This window comes from Notolepis coatsorum, assembly GCF_963971535.1.
Source record: "Notolepis coatsorum genome assembly, chromosome: 14".
Taxonomy (NCBI): Eukaryota; Metazoa; Chordata; class Actinopteri; order Aulopiformes; family Paralepididae; genus Notolepis; species Notolepis coatsorum.
Window position 1 is genome coordinate 7,474,354 of NC_140178.1, and position 22,398 is coordinate 7,496,751.

Consider the following 22,398-nt stretch of genomic DNA (forward strand, 5'->3'; position numbering starts at 1 on the left):
TTTCCATTCGTTCAAGGTTGTAGTTCTGGTATCGGGAGTTTGACAAGTGTATTTATTTATTACCCAGGGACAGTGCACATTTATCTACATCTTCAGTTTCCACATCAATGTAAATGTGCCAGAGTTTAGCTAATGAGCTAGTTTTCATCTGTAGTCCTAACATGCATGTCTTTATGGTGTGGGAGGAAAGTCTAGGGCTGTCCCGACTAAAATTTGCCGCTAGTCGACTATTGGTCGACCCAAAAAAAATTCCATTTGGGCTGTGGGGGGGGCTTAATGTCTGAAGGAGTCGACTGAAGGCTTCTTGTCCTCTGAAAAAGCATGCAATTGGTCCACTGATGGACACATCTTGATATTTGTCTAGTCTAGTGTGTTCATTAGACAGGTGAAATTCTCTTTCAGTGCCTCTGTGCCTGTTTTCGTAGGCAGTTAGCCTCTGGTGTGCGTGCCATTAGCGTTAGCCACGCTTCTAGGCCTCTTTTCTTTTGGAAAGAATGATAAAAAAAATTAAAATAAAAAATGTATTATATATATTCGACTAAGAGGTTGGCCAGTCGACTACGGCTCCTTTCGACCGATTAGTTGACTAATAGGGGTCAGGCCTAGAGGAAACCAGAGGAAACCCACGTGAACACAGGGTTGAACATGCAAACTCCACACATAAAAGGCCCCCTGCTGGGGTTCGAACCCGGACCTTGTGCTGTGAGGCAGCGCTGCTGACCACCATGCCGCGCGGGAGGAGGCCGACTATGGCGTGTCTCACAGGACCATTTGAGGCCGCAGAGGCGAAGGAGTGCCGTGTTGAAACACAATGGTCACTTTAATGAGGTACATCACTTAATAATAATCTCCCCTTTCCAATGGCAGAGTTCAATCTGGATTTAGTACCACCAGGCGCGTTAAAGGGCAGCAAAGACCGTGAATGAAATCTACTGTAAGTACAGTTACTTTTGTATAATGTCCATAGCTCCGCTATTTTCACCGGGTTGCGACGAGTTTTTCTCTAGACGTTCACAGAAAGGTGAAGAAACAATATATGTTGTGTTTTATGGCAATAACGTTGACGAAAATTACGTCAGAAAATGTGTGCGAAAAATGCGACTTCCGTTGCCGGCGGCTGGTGTAAGCTGGGTAATGTAGTTTTATGAAATTTCGAAACCCCTGGGTCTCCTTCTTAGGACTACAACACTTCCCTCAGTGCTTCTTCTCACGTCTAAAGCCGCTGACAATGTATAAAATACAACATATATAGTTTCTTTACCTTTCTGTGAACGTCTAGGGAAAAAAAATTCACGTGGTTGGAGTTTAAAATAAATGAATTTGAAGATCTACCCTAATGTCTATGCATATATATGGCTCTTTAACAGCCTTTATTCTTTGCCGTTATATAATTGCACAGGCCGACACAGCGATTGGATTAATCGTGCAGCACTAGTCTGTACATGTCTGATGTAAATATTTAGCATGATGTGTTTTTAACCTGTTCTTAATTACCCGTATGCCATATATGTTATGCTTTCTTTTTTTGCTGCTTTTTAACACTAGGCCCAGGGACAACACTGTCTCACACATTTACATTTATGTTCATTAACACTTCAGTGCCAACGACGAGAAAGTTATTTTTTTTATTGGCGATTTCCATTAATATTTCATCAATATAGCCTCATGTTACCAGTGGGGATCTGTCTGAGCTCAAACAGGGAAAATACCGCCCCCTATCATCTCTCCGGATGGTACTGCACCCCATTGGATTGGATTGAATGAAACGCATGGGGGGGAAAAAAAGAGTCCGGATTCCACATTTTACTTGTCAGGCAAGTAACCGGAAACGATCCCAGTCATTGCCCACCATCAGAACAGCGTGGAATATGTCTTTCGACCACCCAGCGTTGGATCAATAAACGCGATCGATATTTGGAATGGCGATCAGGAATTGGAATAATCTTTTTGGAGAACATCCGATCTGATGTAAGGAATCTATTTTACCAGTATTGGGATAATCAGAGCCGTTTTCACCTATATATCAACGTGTCCCATATGTGTGTGTGGCTGTGAATGTGTGTAGCTGATCAGGAAATAAGATAATGGATTTTTCAGCCCGCTTCTATAGCGTGCATAAGTACACATACTATCGATAATCTAGCGTTTATTTGAAAACGATTCATAAATAGGCCGAAAAATGACAACGTGTTTTGTGTATTACAGTAAAGCACGATTCCTGCAGAATCTATTTTTTTCTCCTGAAAGTTTAAAAAAACAAGTGTTTTTCAAAATGGCATAAAACGGAAATGAACCGATTAAAAAACAATCCGTTTGGACAATGTTGACTGCAAACAAGTCATTGATAAGCGACGGTCGTATTAGACACATAGCCATAATTTAAGATATAGCCATAATTTAAGATATAGTTTATGCGTTCACAAAATGTGAGCGCTCTGTCATTGAATAGAGCGGTGGCACGCAACGGGGTATATATATAAGTGTTAATGTGTGCCGTCCCTGTTCAAAATGAAGTTTAAACTGAAACTAGTCCAACTTCTAGCCAATGAATGTGCTCTCCCTCGTTCTGCTGGGGAGCTCCCTGGCTGAGAACCAGTGTGTTACGGAGGTCCACCCAGATGGTGGAGTTCTCTCGCTCTCCCTCCCTCTCCCTCCTCCCCCCACCCCAGACAGAGAACCCAGCTCACCTGTTTGTTGGCGAACACCAGCAGCACGGCGTCCCTCAGCTCGTCCTCCGCCAGCATCCTGGTGAGCTCCTCTCGGGCCTCGTTCACCCGCTCCCTGTCGTTGCTGTCCACCACGAAGATCAGGCCTGGCGGCACCGCGGTACGTTAGACTCACGTGTGTGTATATATATATATATATATATTTTTTTAAACAGATACAGATAATTTCCGATATTACATTTGAATGCCAATACCGGACATCCCTAGTAGATACAATGTAGAGGTGATTTAAACGGGGTATAAAATATATAAATGAGTACTACTGACTGTAGTGCTAATCAGATGGTACAGAGTAGTATCTCAGCTCCAATGATTAGATACAAGTACAGCACAACCAGAAGAAGTTTGGCATCCAACCAGAGTGCAAATGTAACAGTAAAGTGCAACAGTGATATACAATGTACAGGCGATTAGACTGGATATACAATGGATGGATTAGTACTACAGAGTAATAGTGCTAATCAGATGCATGTACAGAGTTGTAGTATTAATATGTACAGTGATACAGGTATAAAGACACTATGGTAATGGCTTTATATATATGGTAAGTCATACTGGCCAGCAGCGTAACTAGTAAGAGTAGGTAAGGGATATGTACAGATTAGGGCGGTCAGGCGATTAAAAAAAAATGTATCTAATTAATTACAGGATTTGTAATTAATTAATCTAATTAATCGCATTTTAATCACATAACTATTTTATGCCTGATATTCTATAATCATATTTCAAATTGCATGTGTCCGGATGGCAGAATTCAGTACTGTATCTACAAAACCTTCTGTTTAATCATCTTCCATCTATTCATTTGCTTAGATTTTTCAGGTCTGGTCAATTTGAGCATAGTGTTATTCACAGTCAAAGATAAAAAAAAAAGTTGTATTGATATTCTCATTTGGTTCATTACAATGTACTCAAGCCTAGTAACAGACAACAGTATTTCTGACATTGGGAATACATTCCCTGAGATCCATAGATGCCCCTAGAATCAGATACCAAGAACATGCAAATGGACATATAAAAAAAAGTCTGTAAATGTGTATTCTACGTTCTTATGGAGTGAATGAGATAAAAACAAAATGATATTTTAAAAAAAGATTTGTTTCCCCCGTAATTAATTTTGAGTAAATTTTCATAACGCGATAATTTGCTGTATTAATCTAATTAATGCGATAAACTGACAGCCCTAGTACAGATATAATGAAATCAGTTATTCATTCTTTGGTTCTGTCTCACTTAGAATACTGCCCTGTTATCTGGTCGTCAGCTACAAAATCTGATTTGAAAAAGTTGCAGGTTGCTCAGAATACAGCGGCTCGCCTGGCACTAGGCTGTTCATACAGGACAAGTATTGGTTTCATGCATGAACATCTGGCATGGCTGATGGTTGGAAATAAATGATCGGCTGGTGCGGAACATTATCAGCACTGGTTCAGCTTGGCTCATCGGTTGCAGATGACTTCTGAACATGGTTACAACACTAGAGGGGCCGCTTCTGGTAACATCAGAACAAAAACTGCACCAAAATCTAATTTTCTCAAACTCACTGGCATATAATAGGTCAATAGCACTCTGGAATGCTCTGCCGAAAAAGATCTTATCTACAATACATAACAAAATGACTTTAAAAAAATATATTAAGAGATATCTTGCAAACTTGTCAAGTAACTGTTATCCGTGTATTCTTTTTTTATTCGACTGGAATGTTAGATTTGATTTTTATAAAAGTTAATTTGTATTCATATTTAATTTTAGTGTTTTGTTTTATTTTAATTTGTACATTTGTATTGTATTTGTTTTGTCCAGGACCCCAGGAAGACTAGAGGCTCCTTCATGCGTCTCTAATGGGGATCCTTTAATAAACATAAATTATCTACAGATATACGGTATATACAGCATTATTGTACATGCCATCATACAGTTATATGGGTTGTATGTAAAAAGGTATATTAAGGTATGTAAAAAGGATTATATGCAGGTATATTCAGACATATGTGTATATATGTGTATACGGTAAATACAAAATTGCACATGCCATCATACAGTTATATGCAGGTTTATAAGTAGGTATATAGAAGGATTATTATGCAGGTATGGAGATGTATATATGCGGTAAATATAAATATATAAGTGTATATGGGTGGAAGGAAGCGAGGAGAAATGAGGTCAGGACAGGTCATGAGGGTCAGGACAGGTCATGACTCAGGACACCTGGATTAAACGTGGTTTTGAGACAGAGACGCTATAGTGCATCTCTTCAAAGGAGCCAAACGAGCTCCTAAATGTTTATAACTCAAGGAGCGTGATCTGTGATTTGAAGTACAAATTAAAAACCCATGACTACTCTCAATATGAACCTATACAAGCGCTCTTTTGTGCTCCATTATCCTGTAGGTTGCTTCATTGTACTTTAGTAAAAATGTCTAGTGTCCCATGTGCTATATTGTACTGTGTGCTACTCTATCCGTGTGTTGTCTTACTGTACCGTCTTGTCCTGCTGTGCCTTTTTGTATTATGAATTTTTTATGCTTTTGACTGTACAGCACTTTGATTGGCTCTTGAGTTTTTAAACGTGCTTCATAAATAAATGATTTGAAAAATGACTCGACTCCTTCTTAAAGGGGCTATGCGTTATAAATGTCATTTTTCAGTCTCTAGCATTGTATTATAGTAATAGGAGTTCGTATCAATGTGTTTTTGGGCCTAAATACTATATTGACGAATTCCTCAGCTACAGCCCATCCCCTGTTTGCCTCTAGTAAATCAGGTCATGTTGATTTGACGACCTGGTGCACGTCACAGGGCGCTGTTTATAGCGCACGGTGATGTGATTGGCTCTGTGGTTTTAGTAATGCCCGCCTCCATTCTTCGACAGACAGACCGGCGTTAGCTCTCGGGACTCGGGAGCGATCGCTAGCTAGTTAGCACCAGCCGGGGCCGGCGTTAGCAACCGGGGGCGTCGCGGAGCATTCAGCCTGCTGGCTACCTAGATCCACTTCAACCAGCGTCGCGGAGCATTCAGCCTGCTGGCTACACAGCTTGTCGGTGTGCTAATAGCCTCTGCAAGCTAACGGTAGCTGGCTCCAGGCTATTAGCACATCGACAAGCTGCTGGAGCTCCCGACGCTCGGCTGGTTGAAGTGGATCTAGGAATGCTCCGCGACGCTCCCGGTTGCTATCATGTGCAGGTCCTCTTCTCAGACCTGTGTACTGCACACGCATCATGCAAGCTACACATCGCTGCATGTTGATCAATGGTGGCCCACTCGGTGCACCACAGTGGGCTACTATTGTGCTAACAACAACCGCGGTGTCCGGCTTGTCGGCCAGCATGAGTGCTCGATTTAAAATGGTTCTCTCCTCTTTGTATACCTTTGTCCTCACAAGTATTCTGCCAGGGAACTTATGGATACGACAATAGTAGTAGTTATAAGGTGTTTGATCATTGTGTCGTTGTACATATTGTGTATACACCGTTAGAAGCTAACGTAGCTTAGCTTGGTAGCTATTGTGCTAACAACATACCCCGACGTCTAGCTTGTTAGCCGGCATGAATGCCCGATTTAAAATGGTTCTCTCCTCTTCGTATACCTTTTTCCTCACAATTATTCTGCCAGGGAACTTATGGACACGACAATAGTAGTAGTTATAAGGTGTTTGAGCTTGTAACGTTAGTTAGCTCATAGCTATCGTTTGAGCTTGTAACGTTAGTTAGCTCATAGCTCTCGTGTACCACGATAGCTATGAGCTAACTAACGTTACAAGCTCAAACACCTTATAACTACTACTATTGTCGTGTCCATAAGTTCCCTGGCAGAATACTTGTGAGGACAAAGGTATACAAAGAGGAGAGAACCATTTTAAATCGGGTATTCATGCCGGCTAACAAGCTAGACGTCGCAGCATGTTGTTAGCACAATAGTAGCCCACTGTGATGCACCGAGTGGGCTACTATTGATCAACATGCAGCGACATGTAGCTTGCATGGTGCAGTGCTTTGCCCCACAGGTCTGAGAAGAGGACCTGTGGTACCCTTGACTGAGATTTCATAATCAAAACTGTTAGATCAACCCTGAAAACTGAAAATATCTGTGGTAATAATTCATAACATGGACTCTCAGAGTGATGGAACCTATGTTAGCTTCTAACGATGTATACACAATATGTACAACGACACAATGATTTACATTATTACAAATATGGTAACGTGGTTGTGGCTTTTACAAATAGTGGTAACATATATATATATAGATAGACAGTACTGCTACATCTCTATATTTATGACATACCATATTTGTATGTAACCTGAAACCTAAGGGGGGACCCTGATGTAAACAAGACGAAAGTCTTTCTCTGGTCTGCATCCCCTTAACAATTGTGTGTATTGAGCTGTACTGTATTGTACCCATTCTACAATCTGTTAATAAAGTTTTCAATCAATCAATCAATCAATAAGACCTCCACCTGGATGGAATGACGGGGAGATGGGCGGAGCTATTTGGTGGGTGGCTGTCACTCAAAGTGTGGGTGGAGCCAAGCCAATAATAGCCTGCTTTCATGAGGCTGAAAAATGCTGGTTTTGAGTACAAGATTAGAAATATAAAACAATGATTATTTTTGGAATAAAAATTACACATGTGTTACATAGACTCACAGGAAGTGTGTAAAGTTGCCCAAATAGTGCTAGGAATAGCACTGCATGACACCTTTAAACATTTCTAGGTAGCACTAGTTTATTATTATTAGGGAGCATGAACTACCGATATGACAGCGTAGGGCTGGGCGATATGGAAAAAAATCATATCGCGATAACGATATGATAATTTTATTTTATTTCTCGATATCGATAATTATCGAATTGTTATAAGTATAAAAAAAAAAAAAAAAAAAAAAACATTTTTGTCATTGCCGCCATCTTTAGTGTTACATCCCCTCACACTCCAGTTATCAGGCTGCAGCTGGTTTAAAAGCTAAAGTAAACCGGCTTCTCTGCTGGCTGTGGCTCCAGAGGAGTTGAACAGTTCTGGCTCTGCTAGTTTATTTTCGATCTTTTGGCGCTTTTTTGGTGGACAAACCACCGCACATGTGCACCGTGACTCGTGACTGGAGTCTAGTTCTGCTAGCACACATAGCCTACTGTGTACAGACGGTTTCAAAATGTATTTTAAATTAGAAAGCAAACAAAATAAATGGACAAGAGAAAAAGAAATCTGAATTGTCAGTATTGTCATTTGGACAAGCAAAGCCATTACTTTAAGTTGCAGGCAAGAAAGACAAGTCTGTCCACTGTCTCTGGTTTTAAAACTGCCCTGTTGCAGGTAAAAAAAAAAAAAAAAAAAAAAGATTTTTTTTTAATTTCGATATTCGATATCGATTATTAAAAGATATCGCGATATTTATCGTTATCGTTATATCGCCCAGCCCTATGACAGCGGTGTGTGGAAGTCCGTTCTGAGACCTGGGGGGGGGGGGGGGGGCTCACCTTGTGTGTTCTGGAAGTAGTGCCTCCATAGAGGCCTGATCTTATCCTGACCGCCCACGTCCCACACCGTGAAGCTGATGTTCTTATATTCTACCGTCTCAACATTAAAACCTGTGGAGGGGGGGGGGGGGGAGGGAGAGAGAGAGAGAGAGAGAGAGAGAGAGAGAGAGAGAGAGAGAGAGAGAGAGAGAGAGAGAAAAGAGGAAGAGAGCAAGAGAATGAGAGAGTGGGAGAGAGAGCAAGAGATAGAGAGGAAGAGAAAGAGAGCGGGTGAGAGAGGTTAGTGAACAAGGAAGACATAACATTCTGAGAGAACCGTGTAGACGGGGCCACGTACAAAATGTGTGAAATAAGCACATTGTTTCTTAATGGTCTGCGTTGACGGCTCGTCAAAACGGTCAATTGTGTGCTTATTTCACAGTTAAATCTACATGGTCCTCATTCCAAACACTTGGAGATCTAACAAACGGAACATTTAACGGAAATAATCTTTCCGTTAAAGTAGGGGTGGACGGTATAAAGTTATAAACGGTATAAACGGTATTAATTTGCTCTACGGTATGGATTTTGACTATACCGTGTAACCGGTAGAGCAGCTCTAAAATAGCAATGACGTCATGTAACGACAGCGCGACTATTTCAATCGCATTTGCCCCTAAAAATAGATAGAATTAGTCATAGATAATAGATATGTGCAAACTGGAAAAAGTTATTTAGGAGGCTTCGCGCAGTGGGCGTGTCAACACGCAATTGTCATTTCATAATAAACACATATCACCGTGGCGCACAGCAAGTTTCAATTTCAGTTCCTGGCATTTTTAACCAGTGGAGAAAGGTAAGAGATGTCCCTATCGTTTTTCTTATATGAATTATTCTACGTTAATAAAAACATACCTGGTGATCAACTACAGTTTGCTGTAAACATTATGATATGCGTGTAGTGTTATGATAACGACGGCTGCAGCGGGAGCCGGGAGGACGGCTGCAGCAGTGGATTTGCGAATAGCATGCAGCTGCAGAGCCGCAGAGCCAGCGGCGCTTTCAGGTCAGGTCCGCTCAACAGCGCCCCCCCACCCAACGGCTGAAAGCTGTGACCAGACCTGAAAGCGCCGCTGGCTCTGCGGCTACATATGCTTCTAGCAAAATCCAGCATCCAGCCCGGCTGTTTGCAATGGGAGCAGCACGGACTCGGGACTTATTTTATTTGGAATATAATGACTTTATACGCAAAAGTAGCCTAGTTTTAAGTTAAAATATTATAAATCTACATGCCTTGAGGATGTCACTCTTTATATAGCCTGCCTATCAGGCAAAAAAAATTATTGTAACGGAAACACTGATACCGTGATATATACCGTTACCGTCTATGCTTCAAATTATACCGTGATATAAATTTTAGACCATACCGTCCACCCCTACTCTGAACCATGGGGTACCCTCAGATCTGCAGGTAGCCTGCTCCTCTGGGTCCCCAATACCAGGCTCTGCACCCTGGGGGACCCTCAGATCTGCAGGTAGCCTGCTCCTCCTCTGGGTCCCCAGTACCCGGCTCTGCACCCTGGGGGACCCTCAGATCTGCAGGTAGCCTGCTCCTCCTCTGGGTCCCCAGTACCCGGCTCTGCACCCTGGGGGACCCTCAGATCTGCAGGTAGCCTGCTCCTCCTCTGGGTCCCCAGTACCAGGCTCTGCACCCTGGGGGACCCTCAGATCTGCAGGTAGCCTGCTCCTCCTCTGGGTCCCCAGTACCCGGCTCTGCACCCTGGGGGGGGACCGGGCCTTCTGCTCGGCTGCACCACGCCTGTGGAACAGCCTCCCCATCCAGCTGAGGGCACCACAGAGCCTGGCCTCTGTTAAAGCAGGCCTGTAAACCTATCCGTTTCAAAAGGCCTTTGATCGCTAGCTTTTTCTTGTGATTTTATTTTTTTCTTGTGCCGTTTTAAATGTTCCGTTTATACTGTGTTTTTAACTATGTTCTATTTTTTATTAATAATTATTTTATCTTTTTAACCCTGTAGCACTTTGGGATCCTAGTGAACAAAAAGTGCATTACAAATACAATTTATTATTACAGACAGACCAGACGAGTCCTGAGAGATCACGTCTCAGCCAGGTCCTCTGAAAGGTGTATTTTTTATGTATCCTTTATTTATCCAGGAATGTCCCGTTGAGATACAAGATCTCTTCTTCCAGGTAGTCCTGACAGACAGACCAGGCTATATGTAGGGCTGGGCGATATGGCCTAAATATGATATCACGATATTTTCTGACCTTTCGGCGATACACGATACACATCACGATGTTTTTCTTTTTTACCCCAAACAATTCATTATGAGGCTTACCAAGACAGTATTTGATTTTGCAAGCTAACATTAAAGACAAAATAAAATACCCATGCATTTAGCATTTTTATATTATATATTAGATTTAGATTATTAGATTATATATTGCATATATTTAGCAATGAGATATTATATGATTTAGATATGAAATATGATGAATTGAAAATGGGGGACCCTGATGTAAACAAGACTAAAGTCTTTCTCTGGTCAGCATCCCCTTAACAATTGTATGTATTGAGCTGTACTGTACCCATTCTGCAATATGTTAATAAAGTTTTAAATCAATCAATCAATCAATCAATAGCATTTTAATGAAACTACTGTATATATGTATGTCTCTAAATGTTTTGATGAATTGAAAATAGAGGACCCTTATGTAAAAAAGTCAAAAGTCTTTTTCTGGTCTTCATCCTCCTGTACTGTATTGTACCCATTCTGCAACCCTTTAACAAAGTCTTCACTCATTCATTCTGACGGAAACATATAATTTTGATTGACAGTAGAGTCTGCCAATTACGTCACAGCGCTTGCACCCGCCCTGCTGTTCTTAGCACCAATCGGCAAGCTCCTAGTTTTTTACTTCCTGAATGTCCTGTGGCTGAACAACGTCAACAAAGCTACTAACGTTAGCTCCCCGCGGCCGTCGAGTAGGAGACCAGTGCTCAACAGGATGACTAAATGAGGCATAATGATTTTACTACAACGAATGTTATAATAAAAGCCTTTCCATACATCTGTCTGATTGAAAACTTTATTAACAGACCGCGGAATGGGCATATCTCAGCACGGGCTGAGATATGAACGAGTAACGTGTGGACAGATTGACGCGACACAATCCTCTTGGGCAAAACATCACGATATCCACGATACGTTGAAAAAGTGTATCGTTAATGAACTGTACCCGATATTTATATAATATCGTCATATCGCCCAGCCCTAGCTATATGTCCTATATGCCGTCTGTCCTGTCGTCCTCTGCAGGGGCCTCCCTCTCTCTCTCTCTCTCTCTCTCTCATTACTTCAGCTCCTGGGGGCAGCTTAGGGCAGAGTCCTGGGACATGTGGCCAGTCATTAGACCCAGAGTGGAGGAGGAGAAGGGGGGGGGGGGGGGTAGAGCTTTACTACCAAGGTTCATTTCCACAACTCAAGCCCCGAGACCGTGGGGCAACAACAGGCGACTAGACGGCATGAAATCAAAAATCGCAACGTCGTGGGGCAAGCGATCCAGGGGGCATTATGGGATGTTATGGCTGAGAGAAGCGGGGGGCGGGGGGGGGGGGACTCACCGATGGTAGGGATCGTGGTCACGATCTCTCCCAGCTTGAGCTTGTAGAGGATGGTGGTCTTCCCGGCGGCGTCCAGCCCGACCATCAGGATCCTCATCTCTTTTTTACCAAAGAGGTTTTTAAACAGGTGGGTGAACATGTTCCCCATCTTGGCTGATCTGGAGAGGGAGAGACGGGAGGAAGAAGAAGGGTCTTGTTTTAAGGCCGATACGATATGCCATTTGGAAGAATCTATCATTTTATTATTATTATTATTTAAACAACAAATGTATGTTTATCTTGCAGCAATTCTTTGTCGTCGCCGCCATCTTTAGTGTTACAGATTTCCCCCATTCAAAACCACCACAGTGATGCTTCTCATGTTACAGTCTGGTCTCTGGATGTGATGGAGGAGTGCGCTGCATGTTGAATGCAGCACAGTGCAGGGTTGCAATTCAACTGAATTTACATGAAATGGGGATGTTTTAACTAAAACATGCCACAAGACCTAGTATTTTAGTATAGTATAAAATATTTACACTTATATATATATATATTAGGGCTGTCCTTTTTTTTTTTATATATATATCTTTTTCCCCCTCCATTTTCCTCAGATTTTCTCCCATCCCAATGTTAGTCGTATGCCAATTCCCAATCCCTTCCTGGTCGCTGCGCACCTACCCCCTACAGTCAGATCATCTGGAAGAGTGGAGGCTACCACGTGCTTCCTCCGACACACGTCCAGCCAATCACTGCTTCTTTTCACCTGGCAGCGCGGACTCTCACTGAGAGGGCGTAGCGTGTGGGAGGATCACACTATCCCCCTCAGGTCCTATCCGCGCTTAGCAGGCGCCCCGACCGAACTGTAGGAGTCGCTGTTTACAACGACCCGGACCCACCCCGCCAGCTTCTCCCACCCTCTAATACAGCCAATTGTATTAGTGTGAACGGCCAGCCAAGCTGGTGACAACCCCCGGAGCTGTGAGCTGGACTCGAACAGGCGAATCCAGCTCACAGCTCCGGGGCTGGTGACGAACGCATTCTCCGATATTAGGGCTGTCTTAAATAATTTGAAGCTTCGTTCGATGGCACAAGCTTTGAGAAAAAGAAAAAAAAATTACTTCGATTTGTGTGTGTGTGTATGTGTGTGTGTGCATGGTAGTGTTGTCAAAAATATCGAAGTATCGATACATATCGATACTGAATATTTAAAACGGCTTCGATACTCATTTCCCGAAGTACCGATACTTTCTGCAGTATCGGTACCAGCTGGCTTGCTCCCGCAAGTTGTTGACAGACAGACGCGCCTCCTCCTCCTCCTCGCTCAGAGCAACAGACACAAGCTGCTGCAGCCTCCTCCCTCTCACAGCCGGGCAGCGCAGCCCTGTCTTCAGTTTGTAAACAACGCTATTATTAGCTAACGTTAGCTGTCGTGGCTATCGTTCTGGGAGCTAACGTTAGTAGTACTAGGCTGGTGCGGGCTAACTGGCTATCGTTCTGGCAGCTAACGTTAGTAGTACTAGGCTGGTGCGGGCTAACTGGCTATCGTTCTGGGAGCTAATGTTAGTAGTACTAGGCTGGTGCGGGCTAACTGGCTATCGTTCTGGGAGCTAACGTTAGTAGTACTAGGCTATCGTTCCGTGATTTGTTTACTTGGTAACACGGGTTGCTAAGGAATTTAGGTTCGAGGTTGAAGAAAGTGCACTTTAGCTGTCGTTCCTCCGTTAGCTTAATGCTAGCAGTTAGCTCCCTTAGCTTAGCTGGCCACCGTTATAAATACTGCATGGAAACGGAGTAACGTTAACGTGTAAACGTTATGTCGAGGTCATACAATACTACAGTCGACATAAGGTTAACGTTACCCCGTTTCCACCAAGTGTTTAAATAGCAGCAATCTTGTTGAAAATGTAACATTACTAAAATGCTCCGAGCATAGCCTCTCTCTCTCTCTCTCCATCTACCGCTACCTCTCTCTCTCTCTCGCTCCCTCTCTCTATCTACCGCTACCTCTCTCTCTATCTACCTCTCTCTCTCGCTTGCTCTCGTTATCTTTAAATAAAAACTGTTACTAACTGTTCAGTTTGTGAGGTACATGCAACACAGATTTACATCTGTCTGCTTGAGAAAATACCATGTTCTGCATTTGCAATAAAAATGATTGAAGTGAGATGAACAGTTATTTTTAAATGTGTGATCTAAAGATAAACAAAGGGTTTTAAAAGTGTTATATTTATCTTCTCTTATAGTACCAGACTCGAAGCTGAGGAGAATCAACCAGCAACAAAAGCTAAATTTGTTAAAAAAAAAAAAAAAAAAAAAAAAAAAAATTGGGTATCGAAATGGTATCGAAGTATCGATACTTTTCAAGGTATCGTATCGAAGTCGAAATTCCAGTATCGTGACAACACTAGTGCATGGGGCCATTGGGTGGGGCCGGGGGACAAATACACTGGAGGAAAGTAACCCAGCTCAGCACTGCCCAAATTATATCATCATCACTATTGCCTGTTTGAAGGATATCATCCTCAAACACATATACACCTACATGCCTAAAAATAAAATTCATATATATATTTTTTTTACATAATCGAATTTTCTTTTCATATTCGAAGCCCATGCCCATCGAACGAAGCTTCGAAGTATTTAAGACAGCCCTACTGTATACTATATTTATATCTGTACATGTCCCTTACCTACTCTTACTAGTTACGCTACTGGCCAGTATGACTTACTACCAGTGTCTTTATACCTGTATCACTGTACATATTACTACAACTGTATAAACATCTGATTAGCATCGTTACTCAGTAGTACTCATTTATACCAAGCTTTATCACCTGCACATTGTATATTGCTGTTGCACTTTACTGTTATATTTGCACTCTGGTTGGATGCCAAACTTATATTTGTTGTACTTTACTTGTTGTATGATAAATCTAAATATATTGGGATGCTGGTTACCTTAGGCCCTGTTTAGACGGAAACGCTAGCAGGTGAATCCGCAAAAATATTTTTTCGGATGTGCCTTTCGTTTATACGGAAACAGCGGTTTTACGGGGAGAAACCGCAAAAAAGTGAGACCACCTTCCTGGGTGGAATTCCTAGAAACGATAAACCTTTGCGCTATCATCTAAACTGTCAAACCGCATAAAACGATGACAAAAGGGTTGTCAAGGCTCTCGTCGCGCGTACTGCTTACATCACAGGCATGCGCCAGTAGCCTAGAAGCGTAAACAAAGCATGTCTGATTCTATCCATGGCGATCACCTGAAGGCTACATTGGCAGTACTTTTAAATACACAAGAATCTGTCCCGCGGCTATCACAACTATTAGTGACTGGACCCACTGTTTGTGAGTGACTCTGCTTTGGTCCAATCACATTCCCCACCCACAGTCTGCGAATCAGAGGCAGAGTAGGGCGGGTCTTCACAGCACGTCATGTGACATATGCGCCAATCGTGTGACAGCGGGGCTCCGTCGTCTCGAGTCGTTACAGCCTCGTCTGCACGGAGAATTCCATCCCAAAACGCTAGTCTAAACGCAAAATTAAAAGTGAGACCGCAAGACGACTTTTGCGGTTTCTGTTCAGACTCTCTCCGTCTAATCGTAGCCTTAGTTAAAGGTTTTCCCAGAGCACTGAGTTACCCCTTGACCAGGGGTGCTTTTATCTAAAGCGCTTTACAACTTATGTCTCTCATCCACACACCGATGGCAGAGGAGACAATGCAAGGTGTCAACCCAGGGACCGAAACTAGAGAGCGCCACCCGCCATTTGCGCTCAGTTTTTACGTTTGGCGCCTCCCACTGAGAGGCCTGACCGCCGTGTGGCGGGCAATCAAATAGTCATGTGAAAACCGAAAATCATGATCCAATTCTTTAGCGGAGTTCTCACTCGCTGTCTCAGCACAGACATGTAGCGCACCGCGCACTGCTGCTGCTCCTATACTCCCCACCTGTTTCTGTATGCCTGCATGTAAACAGAGGCTATTGCCTCTGAGTCACCGTGACGTTAGTCTAGTCAGTGTGGGACCTTCATGAGATAACGTTAGCTACCGTTACAAAATGACCCAGTCAACTATTCACTTAGTTTAATACATTGTGTAACGTTATCCAGCTGGCTAGCTACTGATAGCTCCAGACATCAACAAATCCTCCAGCAATAGTCCAGTGCATAATACCTCCGTTGGCTAGGTAGCTCACTAGTCACTACGAAATGTCGCAGTAAACTAAATAGTTCACTGAGGCGTTGTCCCAACGCCATCCAGCAGTAGCTACAGATAGCTCCTGGCATCAATGTCCTACAACAACAACATGCGTATTCGAGTCCCTGGCTTACATCGCATGAGTGAGGGCTGCTGACTAGGGTCCAGGTGCAGCGCAGGAGAATCCTTTTGCATGCTGAATGTAGCGTTTAGGGCCCAGCTGCAGCGCCGGAGAATCCTTGCTGGAGCTGGAGGCCACTCGAGTATACACACAGACAGTGGAGCTGTTTGCAGACAGCGAGGTGGCGATGTCTCGCAGATAACACAATCACAAGTATGATTATATAAAAATGTATATAAAATAATAAAAAATTAAAAAAAAAGTTGGCAGGTAAGAAATATGCTTGGCGGGTAGATTCTTCCCATCTACCCGCCACTGGCCGGTGAGTCAAAAAGTTAATTTCGCTCCCTGTGTCAACCTGCTCATCGGGAGCAGTTAGGGGTTAACGGTCTTGCTCAAGACACCATGACACTGTCCTGGAATCGACTGTTGCGGTCACAGTTTTCAGTTTGTTTCAATTTCGGAAAGATTCCATTGCTAATTCAAATAGTATTTGGTAAAAAAAAAAAGATCTTTGCCTTCAATGCAATTGCTGAAAGCATAAAGGAACACATACTTGTCCATCATCAATTATGTGTTCTTCATCATAGGTGGCTCTCATAAGGGGCCCGGGGGCGTGTCTGAATAACTTTTTATTTCCACTGCGGTGTAACCCCTGACTGAAGGCACCGTGTTACCCCTGACTGAAGGATGTAACCTGGTGCTGTGTTACCCCTGACTAAACGATAAATGTTGCCAACGGGTGCGTTTTAAAGAGCACACATCAACATTTAGCTGCAAACACAAAGCCAACAAACCACATTCCTAGGCCCTTCAAATGCATTGAAATGAGAAGTGGGACTTGTATGGAAACTTCAAAAACAAACAAAGCGCTTTGATCGATCACCCAAGAATTTAGGGCCGTCCTTGACTAAAGACATTCCTGGTCGACTAGGCTAATAAGTCATAGGACTTTGTCTACTAAATCAATGTTAAATCGACAAATCTGGAAATTTTTATTTCCACTTAACTCTAGTGCTTAGATATGTGCTTCTCACTGTAAGCCCCGCCAGCACTTATAATTTCTACCCTCAGTCCAAGCATTAGAATTTCTACCCTCAGTCCAAGCATTAGGGTGACAACACTCAAGTTTCAAGTTTCTTTAATAGTTGTCATACAGAAGTACAGAATACTTTCATACAAAATGCTTCTTACTGTTACGCTCCAGAGACTGTGCTAGACAAGATAGTATCAAACATAGTATAGCATGTAATTTAGAAGTAGAAAATGAGAGGCGGTTAGGTGGTCGAGCGGAGATTGCGTTCGTCACCAGCCCCGGAGCTGTGAGCTTGGTTCGCCTGTTCGAATCCAGCTCACAGCTCCGGGGTTGTCACCAGCTTGGCTGGCCGTCTGCACTGATACAATTGGCTGTATCAGAGGGTGGGAGAAGCTGGCGGGGTGGGTCCGGGTCGTTGTAAACAGCGACTCCTACAGTTCGGTCGGGGCGCCTGCTAAGCGCGGATTGGACGTGAGGGGGATAGTGTGGTCCTCCCACACCAGGGTTAGAAATTAACATTTTTTTTCAAGGGCTTTTTTTGCCCCCCCTTAATTGATTTTCGGGGGCTTTTTTTTGTATTTCGGGGGCACTGAATTTTTATGATGAAAATTAACATAAGGATTATAAAACATTGTTGACACTTTTTTTTACAGTCTTCGTCCCTATGTTTGATAATGTAATGTTAATGTCTCCATATATAGGGCTCTACGCTAACCTTTTTCCCAAGGAGCACATGTGCTCCTAAATAAAATGTTAATAAATAAAATCTAAATAAAAATTTAGGAGCACACAAAGAAATTTAGGAGCACAGTGAAAATTGTTCAAGTAACACAGAGTTTATTAACTATTTATCTCATGCATTATTATACTGTGCGTGTGCACACTATGAATTGAAAATGGGGGACCCTGATGTAAACAAGACGAAAGTCTTTCTCTGGTCTGCATCCCCTTAACTTGTGTGTATTGAGCTGTACTGTATTGTACCCATTCTGCAATCTGTTAATAAAGTTTTCAATCAATCAAACGCAAAGGATATCGGTTGTCAAGCTGCTTTTGTATGTTGTAGTGTTGTTATGATACCAACATTTTGACTTTGATACAGATAGGAAAGGTAATGGAATATATTATTAGATGACAGAACATTGAAAATTCTTTATACAATTATTTAATTCATTATGAAATAGAAATTCCGTTTTTGGGTGGAACGTTTGTTGCAAGGAGGGAGGAGGCGGGGACCGCTGCGTGTTACACACAACACGGAGAAATGGTCTAGCTGCTTCGGTGCGTCGTTAACGTTAACGTCGGAAGAAATTCCCCACTAAGCCCTAAATTCAGAGCAGAGCAGTATCCTAATGACTTTTATGCTTCAGTCGATAAGGTGTTTTGCGAATTCTGTCAACATACCGTGGGGACTGGACCCGCAAAAACACGTGCGAATATCACTTCAAAAGCCATGTCAGCCGGATTCCTCTCTTTCTCCTCGTCTCTCTTTTGCTCAAAATAAAAATGAATGGGCTTCATGGCTGGCTGATTTTTTTGCGTTGTCTGATTCTGAATGTATAACTTGCCTAAGCCGGTACCGTGACTTTGTTTTCGGGCGCTACTGTGATTGGACGTTTATGCGCCTTGTGTAATGTGGGACTATTATAACAGCGGAGCTGTTTTGTAATCGTCACTCGTCTCGAGTAAATGATTTTTCCGGGTGGCGCACACACACATATTATTAGGGCCAAATACAAGGGAAATGCTCGCACTGTAGATCATATATATAATTATATATATAATTAGTAAACTGTCGGGGGCATTTTCTGCCCCCCTTAACTGATATTCGGGGGCATTTTGTCCATTTTCAAGGGCATTTTGCCCCGAGCCCCCGTTAATTTCGAACCCTGTCCCACACGCTACGCCCTCTCAATGAGAATCCGCGCTGCCAGGTGAAAAGAAGCGGTGATTGGCTGGACGTGTGTCGGAGGAAGCACGTGGTAGCCTCCACTCTCCCAAATGATCTGACTGTGGGGGGTAAAGCGCAGCGACCAGGAAGGGACTGGGAATTGGCATACGACTAACATTGGGATGGGAGAAAATCGGAGGAAAATGGAGGGGGAAAAAGACCAAAAAAAAAAAAAAAAAAAAGTAGAAAATGAGGTCACAGTGTTCAGTATAGACATATGTACACTCTGCCCAAGCATTAGGGTGACAACACTCTGCCCAAGCATTAGGGTGACAACACTCTGCCCAAGCATTAGGGTGACAACACTCTGCCCAAGCATTAGGGTGACAACACTCTGCCCAAGCATTAGGGTGACAACACTCTGCCCAAGCATTAGGGTGACAACACTCTCAGGGCTGTACGCTAAGCTTTTTCACTAGGGGCACACTTGCCCCTAAATGAGACATAGGGGCAAAAAATATTTTTTAGGGGCAAATTTTTTAATTACAATTTTACCATTATTAAAAAAATATGTTCCTCCTGCCTCATTACTGTGGTCCTTTTATTTAACATTTAAGTGCGTTTGTTTTCAGGTTTGTATCTTTTATAATGAACCAACCGACAAAGTGTGTAAATCACTAATAGAACAAAAACAACAAACTGTGTGTGTGTGTGTGTGTGCGCGCTTGTGTAGTGCTCCTTGAATGAGATCACCACAACACACACACACCATTGCATTAATCAGGAGGACAAGAAACTCTGCATACATTTGTTTCACAATGAAAAGTGCTTTAGAAATCAAATGAATTATTATTGTAAATAACCCCATGAAAGGTTTATTATTTGTATGGGTAATTACCTGCTTCATATTTGTGATGTTACTGGTTTCAGTGTGTGCCTAAAGTGATCAATGTGTTGGGCCGTTTATAGAGATCTATGCCAATTAATGTTTATGTATATCCGGGACTTTTTTTGTAAGAATTGAGAGGTATTTGTATATGTGACCTTTATTTTGAAAACCGTGTTGCGACGCAACCTGCAACCTTATTTACATTTGCGCTTTTGACAGTGAAATGTTCAGTCCAACTTAGCTCGAAGGAAAGACTAATCAAAAAGGTTTAATTGACCCGTATGAGGCTCTTACGGTAGGACTTTGATTGTTTATAGAAGTGGAATGTAATACTATGCTAAACGAGAAATAAACAGTTTGTGACAGCCAGTAAAGTTGCAAGCCACTTTCATTTCATATACGGGGACACAGTGACAATTATTAGTATTATCTTATTTGCATATTGTCTCATTATTAGATAGATAGATAGATAGGTTGATATTTTATAAATTTAAGTAGACAGTATTTCACGTCCTAATAGTGGGCTACTACTACTCACCTAATGCATGGCTGAACCTGAACGTTAGAAGTGTCCGTGTCCCCGTCAATCAATCATCACATCATCACGTCAATCATCATCATCTTATCATCTCTCCACATCGGACGTGGTTGTCATAAGATGGACTGATATCCACTCCGTTGTTCTTGCAGAGCAAAATTTGTATCTTAAATGTATTGAAATGAGGTGCTTCTTTGGCGATGCAATAGTCCATATTGAAAGGAAGAGAGGCCACATTCAGTTTCGTTTTGCTAGGAATTATGGGATTTGGTGTTGGATGTATAGACTACGCAGATAGGGACATGGTCTTTAATCGCACGATAGACTACAAGTACCAAGTATATAGCGTGACCTAGATTCACTCCACACGCAAATCTTTTTTTTCACTCAGGCTATCGGTGATCGCAGTAAGTTCATTCATTGCCGACAGATTCTTTCATAGCACCACGACATTGTGTCGCACTGACAGCTCGCGTGAGTGGCGTCATCACACGCCTTGGATAATTTAGGAGTGAAATGCGAATGCAAGGCTTGAAAGCACTACTCGCAAGCCCGCCCCCAGATAATATTTACCAATCGCAACGGCCAATTAAAGGGGCAATTCGCGATCATATCATCGCAGTGTACAGGCCTGACTCTGCCCAAGCATTAGGGTGGCGTGCAGTAGCAAGGGGCTCTCTAGCAACGTAGTATAACCAGCGGTTCTCAAATCTCCCGTTAGGAGCAGCACGGTCACTCTGAAGTCTACTCTCGCTAATAACGCATTCGTTCATTTACTAATAAAAGTCATTGTCGACTGAGACCAAACCGACCGATTAAAATCGAGAAGATGGACAGAGGCAGCCCTAATTTTCATCCACCTTCCGTCACTCAATTGTCCCCGGTGACCCACCCACCCACCACCACCACCGTGTGTCTTTGGACAGTCTCTCACTAGTCACCATAGCCCGCTAAGTCAACCGGTGGGAAGTGAACAGACCACTAGGCTCCGGGGGCGGCAGAGCAAGCACCAGGGCGGGTCCACACCAAGTGGGAAAAAGTAGGAGACGCTCTGGATCGCGATGTGCTCGGAATGTGTCCTCATATCTGATGGGGCGAAACTACACTGAGGGAAATCACGACGGGTGGGGAAAAAGTGCCGAGGCAGGCATTCAGACGCCGTGTTTATTTAGTCTGTGACTTCACAATAGGCCCCGCGCTTTGTGAGCCTCTGGGTCTCCTTTACCCGCTCACACACACACACACAGACCTCACTCTCTAAATCCACCCGACTAACGGCCACGCTGGGAGCTGCTTGGGAGGACGACTTGTTTACTCACAAGCCCTGGAGCAGAAGAAAGATCATGTGACAGCCAGGCAACTACCAGCAAACCTGTTTCCACATAGCTCTTTCGACCCCCCCCCCCCCCCCCCCCCCCATCTATTGCCCAATGGCTGCTTACCAGGCAAGCAGGCAAGGGAATATAACCCGCCTGGCAATGTTATCTAGGACTGGAAGCAGCTGACCACGTAAACAACGCCGGCAGTATGGAACATTCTACAGACCCATCCATGCACTGAAAGTACAATTACAGCTGTATATAATATATATATATATATATATATATATACACACACACACACACACACTGTATAGACTGAGCTCTGTGACTGTTTGAAGGAATGATGGATGACAGCAGCACATGACCAGTGCCTGCCCGGTGGATATAGTTAACCCGGGAACAGCCCCAAGTTAGATAAATGATGTCTGACAAAATGATTGCTACCCACTGGTTGCGGCCCTTTCACTGGTGGCCGGTAATAACAGTATATTACTAGTAGTAGTATATTGGATAGTTCGGCCACAAGCAAAACCAAAAGTAGGAAATAACATACTTTCTGGTAGCCCATCATCAGCCGTGGCCTAAAGCCA

The 22,398-nt window shown here is 43.0% G+C and overlaps 1 protein-coding gene across 1 annotated transcript in view; it reads right to left on the minus strand.

The window, feature by feature from the left end:
• arf2a (ARF GTPase 2a) overlaps positions 1–22,398 on the minus strand; it is a gene marked incomplete at its 3' end in the record, with an annotated part of 28,749 nt that overhangs the window by 2,878 nt on the left and 3,473 nt on the right. Inside the window, exons 2-4 of the mRNA XM_084328343.1 lie at positions 11,830–11,987; positions 8,205–8,315; positions 2,688–2,812 (exon numbers count right to left, since the gene is read on the minus strand). Coding sequence (XP_084184469.1) covers positions 2,688–2,812; positions 8,205–8,315; positions 11,830–11,977 — 384 coding nt within the window. The 5' untranslated portion in view covers positions 11,978–11,987. The remainder of the gene's footprint in view (positions 1–2,687; positions 2,813–8,204; positions 8,316–11,829; positions 11,988–22,398) is intronic.